Below are 5,757 nucleotides of genomic sequence, written 5' to 3'. Positions count from 1 at the left end.
TTTTTTTTTTCCTCTCCCTCACTCTCTCGATAATAACCTCTCCACTCTACTCTTGAGATCTGAATCTTACAGGTTCCGGAAGGAATACTGTAGAATATGCCATCTTGGTAAATCCTCACCTTGGTTAGTTTTTGTTGTTTTTTCTAGTTTCTTTTTTCTTTTTTTTTTTTTTTCTTTTTTTCTTTTTTTTTTTTTTTTTTTTTTTTTTTTTTCCTGTAGAGATTGCCATAGCCAGGTGAAGCCTGAGCCTGTTCAAGAGCTTTCTCTAAAATCTGTGGCTGTTGTTACCTCTGGTAGAATCCCTTTCAGGAAAGGTTTTTTCTGCCTAGGGGGACAGCGGTGCCATTCATCACTGCTGGAGGCCTGAATCCGGGGCTGGGGGCCCATACGTGGAGATGGGAGGGGCCAGGGGGCGGCCCCCTTGTGACCAGCCCTGAGGAGAGGTCAGAGAGAAGACTGGCAGAGGAGCGCCTGGACAGCAGCAGCAGCTGACTTTCTAGATCAAGCGCCTTGGGGCCCCAGGTAACAACCCAGACCTTTTTACAAATCCGCGGGTCGGGCCGGGAAGCTGCCGAGGTTGGGGGAGGGAGCAGGCACTTTGGGGGTCGCGCACTGTGGATGGGGGTGGTCATGCGTGAAGGGAGTCTGAATTCTGGGGGAAACCCTAGGAAATGAGAGGACAGGAGCAAGAAATGGGGTGTGAGGGCACAGGCACGAAAGAGCAAGAGAGGGCGCTAGAGCGTGGCATACAGCAAGTGCGCTTAGGAGTAGAGGCTGAAGCATAGGTAAGAAAGGAGCCTGGGGACACTTTCTTCTACTGAGTCAGTTTTTCCAAAGATAACCTCCTTTCAGCCATATTTAACATACATCGTTGACTCAAGGGTTTTAAAGATGCAAGGAAAGAACATAGGGAAAGGTGCACCACAGCGGGGCTGCACAGAGCGCCGAAAAAGACAGGGGGTTGTGCCTTTTATAAAGAGTTGCCATCCTTTTCACCCTAAAGCTCAGGCCAGTCCCCCTTCCCCCTCCCCCGTACCCGCAGTTCTGGCGGCCTTTGGAGCAGGTAGCCGCGGGCTCGGCACGCCACGCGAGCCCCGGTGCAGGGGCGGAGCCCCGGTGCAGGGGGAGGGGCTGAGGCTAACGGCGCCGTGGCCATGACGCCGGGCTGGCCGTCCACACGAGTTCCTGTCTCCCTCCACCCACAGTCACAGCTCATTTCCAGACGCGTTTCTTCCCAGGCTTGGGAGTGAGCCGATGGCCCACGTTCGAGAAGCGTCCCGGTCCTCCCGCTCCTTCGCCAGTTGGAGTTCGGGAGGCGGTCGAGGAGCCTGTTTGGAGCAGGCGGCTGAGAAAGCAGCAGAAATGGAGCAGACGATGCGGGGTACACAGGGAGCCCGGGAGATGAAGCCGGAGCAGTGGCCGGAGCCCAAGCCCACGTCGGAGAACTTAACAAGGAGGGGCAGTGGCAGCGAGGAGAAGGTGCTCCCTTCCAGCCCGGCTGCTTGTCACACCAGCTCCAGCTCGGTTTGCCCGCGCCGCAAGCCCCGCCCTCGGCCCCAGCCCAGGTCCCGCTCCAGGGGAGGGCGTGGGCTCAAGGCCCCACCCCCGCCTCCCGCCAAACCTCCGCCTCCCCCGCCAGCGCCGCCACCATCACCCCCGCCCCCGCTGCGGTCGGTGGCCCGGCGCAAATCCAGGCGTAGATCCAGGCCTGCACCCAGACCCCAAACACGAAAAAGCTGCTCTAGTGACCAAGTCTACTCTGGGGATCCAGATGTCGCAGAGAACAGGTTACTGGAGGTTGGGTCTGATAAGGGGCCCATGGGCTGTTCCCATGTAGAAAGCTTTAAAGTAGCCAAAAACTGGCGGAAGAACCTGCGGATGATCTATCAGCGTTTCATTTGGAGTGGGACACCGGAAACTAGGAAACGTAAGGCCAAATCATGCATCTGTTATGTGTGTAATACCCATAAGAACAGACTTCACTTGTGTCTGTCCTGTGTATATTTCGGATGCTTTACTGAGAAACATATTCATAGACATGCAGAGACAAAACAACACAATTTAGCAGTTGACCTCTATCATGGGGTTATATATTGCTTTATGTGTAAGGATTATGTATATGACAAAGATATAGAACAGATTGCCAAAGAAACAAAAGAGAAAATTCTGGGACTATTGCCTTCCACTGCAATAGACATTTCTTATCAGCAGTATATGACATTGGAGGTTGAAGAAAATCAATCAACCTATGAGGCAAAAGAACAGGAGACCACACTGGTAAAACCCAAGAAAAAGAGGAGGAAAAAGACAGTGTATTATACTGTAGGCCCCAGAGGGTTAATCAATCTTGGAAACACTTGCTTTATGAATTGTATTGTCCAGGCACTTACCTACATTCCACTACTGAAAGATTTTTTCCTTTCCGACAAACACAAATGTACTATGACAAGTCCCAGCTTGTGTTTGGTCTGTGAAATGTGTTCACTTTTTCAAGCGATGTACTCTGGGAACCAAAGTCCTCATGTTCCCTATAAATTACTGCACCTGATATGGATTCATGCGGAACATCTAGCTGGGTACAGGCAGCAAGACGCTCATGAGTTTCTTATTGCAATATTAGATATGCTGCATAGACACAGTGGAGACGACAGCACAGAGCAGGAAAGTAACCCCAACCCCTGCAACTGCATCATAGACCAAATCTTCACAGGGGGCCTGCAGTCAGATTTGACCTGTAAAGTCTGCCACGGTGTCTCCACCACTATAGACCCCTGCTGGGACATCAGTCTGGACTTGCCTGGCTCTTACTATACCTCAGAGAGAGCTAGTAGCGCAGTGCGTAGGGCTGGCCACAAACCAAGAGTCCCCTCGCTTACAGATTGCCTACAGTGGTTTACAAGGCCAGAGGACCTGGGAAGCAGTGCCAAAATCAAGTGCAGTCGATGCCAAAGCTACCAGGAATCTACCAAGCAGCTCACAATGAAGAAATTACCAATCGTGGCCTGCTTTCATCTCAAAAGGTTTGAACATTTAGGCAAACAGAGACGCAAGATTAATACTTTTATCTCGTTTCCTTTGGAGCTGGATATGACACCCTTTCTGGCTTCTACTAAGGAAAGTATAATGAAAGGCCAGCCCTTAACAGACTGTGTGCCCAGTGAGAACAAGTATTCTCTGTTTGCGGTGATTAACCACCACGGAACTTTGGAAAGTGGTCACTACACCAGCTTTATACGTCAAGAAAAGGACCAGTGGTTCAGCTGTGATGACGCTGTCGTGACGAAGGCGACACTGGAAGAGTTACTCCGTAGTGAAGGGTACTTACTGTTCTATCACAGGCAGGATATCGAGAATAATCTTACCCAGACGCTTTCCATAAAAACAGAGTAAGGATCCTGCAATGATACACACACCTACCTGGATGGACAACCACCAGCACCTCTTAAAGAAACACAAAAATCTACCTGGAGTGGACAGTAACCGTAACACCTATATAAGTGACCCTTTGGCAAAAAGGAACTGTTTTACCCTGTTCCGTGGGTCTATGGGAAGAAGACATTGAATTACCAGTGACCATTTAGCCTTAAGAATTGGGGGGAAGGGAGGAGAGGTTGAAAAGGGTCACATAAAGCAAATTAAGTGAAGTCTCAAGGTGGAGGGAGGTGCGAATAAAATCAAATTCCTATGTGCTCTTTATTTCTTCAAAGATATTGTGTTAAGTGTGGGGGAGATCTTTTAGGAAAGGGGTTTTTAATTGATTGTAGTTCCAGTTATGAGTGCACAAATAGTCTGAAAATAAAAACCAAATATTTTAAGAGAAAAACTTTAAAGCTTTAAAAGAAAAACGGTAAAAAATACTTTTGAAAGTTTTAAGAGAATGTTTTAAATGTCAAAATGTTAAGTTAAGTATTTTAGAAGAAATATTTTTTAAAGGTTTTTAATTTAAAATGATTTGAAATTGTTAGTATTGAAAATAGAGTATTTAGAAATTCTTACAATTTAAGACAAAATATGAAAATTTATAAGATAGTTATTGAAACGATTTAATTTAAAAATAGTAAAAGAAAATCTTTTAAAGACCCAATGTTTAAAGTGAAAATGCATAGATTCTAAAAATTTACCAAAATTTACAAAAGTATGCCTGTAATAGTAAAAAAAAATAAGTCAAAATATAGAATAAAATGAAATTTTAAGTTAAAATCAGATAAAATAGTTTAAAGGAAGAAAGTTTAGAACAATTCAAGGAAACAGAAAATTGGCTTTAAAGATTCCAAAAAGAAAAGAGAAATTTTAAAATGTTGAGAATCTTACGTAAATTCAAACAAATTTTAAGTTTAAAAAGAATATTCACAAATTGACAACTGAAAGAACATGTAAATAAGAATGTACTTGAAAGTTGAAATTTTTATTTTGTACTTAAGTATATTGGAATATAGATGGATATAAAAGATATAATGAAAGAGAGAGTAATGATAAGATAAAATGGTTTGTGAACATATGTATTTTTTTAGTTTAATGTCAATGCAGAATTAACTATATTGGAAAAAGTGGTGACATTAAGATTTTTCCCATTTAGAGCTCATTACATCCTTAGCTTCTGAAACAGGGCTTTTAATAATTTTGTGGCTTAGAGAAATTAGATCATAACTGTGAAGTTCTGGCTTTTGGTGTTTCAGCCCCATGGTCTGACTGAGAAAGTAGCAGGGACCCATGCTAAGAAACTCCTACCCTCCCTGCTTTCAGTCTTTTGCCTCACGGGGAAGCAAGCTCTTTAACTTCTACAGTAGAACTACGGCTTTGTGTTTAACAGTCCTGCTAACTCCTTAACCCTTCCCGCCCACCCCGTCCCCATTCCTGATTCCTGAGTCCCTGACTTCCCTAGCCTTACCTAGATCAATATAACCCCAGCCTGCAAGGTTCCTTTCTTAGACACCTGGTGACTTCATTCCTTCAAGAGCATTCATAGATGACTTCTCTGGAGCCTTCCCTGGATCCCCTGTGCAGGCATAAATTAGATAATTGCCCCCCCCCATCTCTCCTATTGTGCCTCCAAAGTACTTTGTCTATACCTCGATGGATAGTACTTATTCAACTGTGATTCCACTGTACCATTGTGATTGTCTGCCTCTCTGCACCAGGTCCTGAGAGCAGAGGGACAAGCCTTATTCACTGTTGTTTTAATAAATATTCGTTGAATGCAAAAGTAAGTTTCATTATTTTCTCTGTTCACCCTGCTAGGAATATGTTTTCACACATTGACTCATTCACCAAGCTCTCGTTAAATGTCCAGTGCTGTAATACAATATGATGAAGGTTGTATCTTCCCCCAGAGACGGTATGTGAAATGCTCCTTAGCTTTTGGGGAATAGCTTAACTAAGGTTATACTCACTAGGGGAATAGTCAGGAGAACCAGGACTAATAGAGGGAAAGCGCACAGCCGTGGAAGACTGCCTGGACACTGGGGACCCGCAGCTGCAGGAGAAGCTGAGCTCTCTGGTATGTATATGACAAGCACCCCCTCACAATTTCCCTCGGCTTCCCAGAGTGTCTGCAATTCCTCTATACTTAAGGCCCCAATGAGGCAGTGTGCCTCACCACCCCACGGCAGTGTTGTATATCACACTGGGCAGCAGAAAAGTGATGTCTGCGGGCTGTAGTTCGTCTGTTTAGCACTTTTGTTCTCCAGCTATTCTTTGTGGTCCAGGTGAGGGTATGAATCACTTTGCCCAGTCTGTCCCTGTGCCCATCACGCAACA

At 45.3% G+C, this 5,757-nt stretch overlaps 1 protein-coding gene across 1 annotated transcript; it reads left to right on the top strand.

Moving 5' to 3' along the window:
• The first annotated feature begins 315 nt into the window (after nt 1–315).
• Nucleotides 316–5,151, top strand: Usp51 (ubiquitin specific peptidase 51). Its single transcript, XM_028883430.2, has 2 exons — nt 316–522; nt 1,239–5,151. Exon 2 carries the CDS (start codon nt 1,255–1,257, stop codon nt 3,388–3,390), a length of 2,136 nt encoding a protein of 711 aa, XP_028739263.1. The 5' UTR covers nt 316–522; nt 1,239–1,254; the 3' UTR covers nt 3,391–5,151.
• The last annotated feature ends 606 nt before the right edge of the window (nt 5,152–5,757 follow it).

This window comes from Peromyscus leucopus, chromosome X, assembly GCF_004664715.2.
Source record: "Peromyscus leucopus breed LL Stock chromosome X, UCI_PerLeu_2.1, whole genome shotgun sequence".
Classification (NCBI taxonomy): domain Eukaryota; kingdom Metazoa; phylum Chordata; class Mammalia; order Rodentia; family Cricetidae; genus Peromyscus; species Peromyscus leucopus.
The sequence above is the reverse complement of the archived record's forward strand: the minus strand, read 5'-3'. Positions and strand labels throughout refer to the sequence as shown.

Excerpts from the sequence above, each read along its gene's own strand:
- Usp51 (XM_028883430.2), top strand. The coding sequence starts at position 1,255 with ATGGCCCACGTTCGAGAAGCGTCCCGGTCCTCCCGCTCCTTCGCCAGT.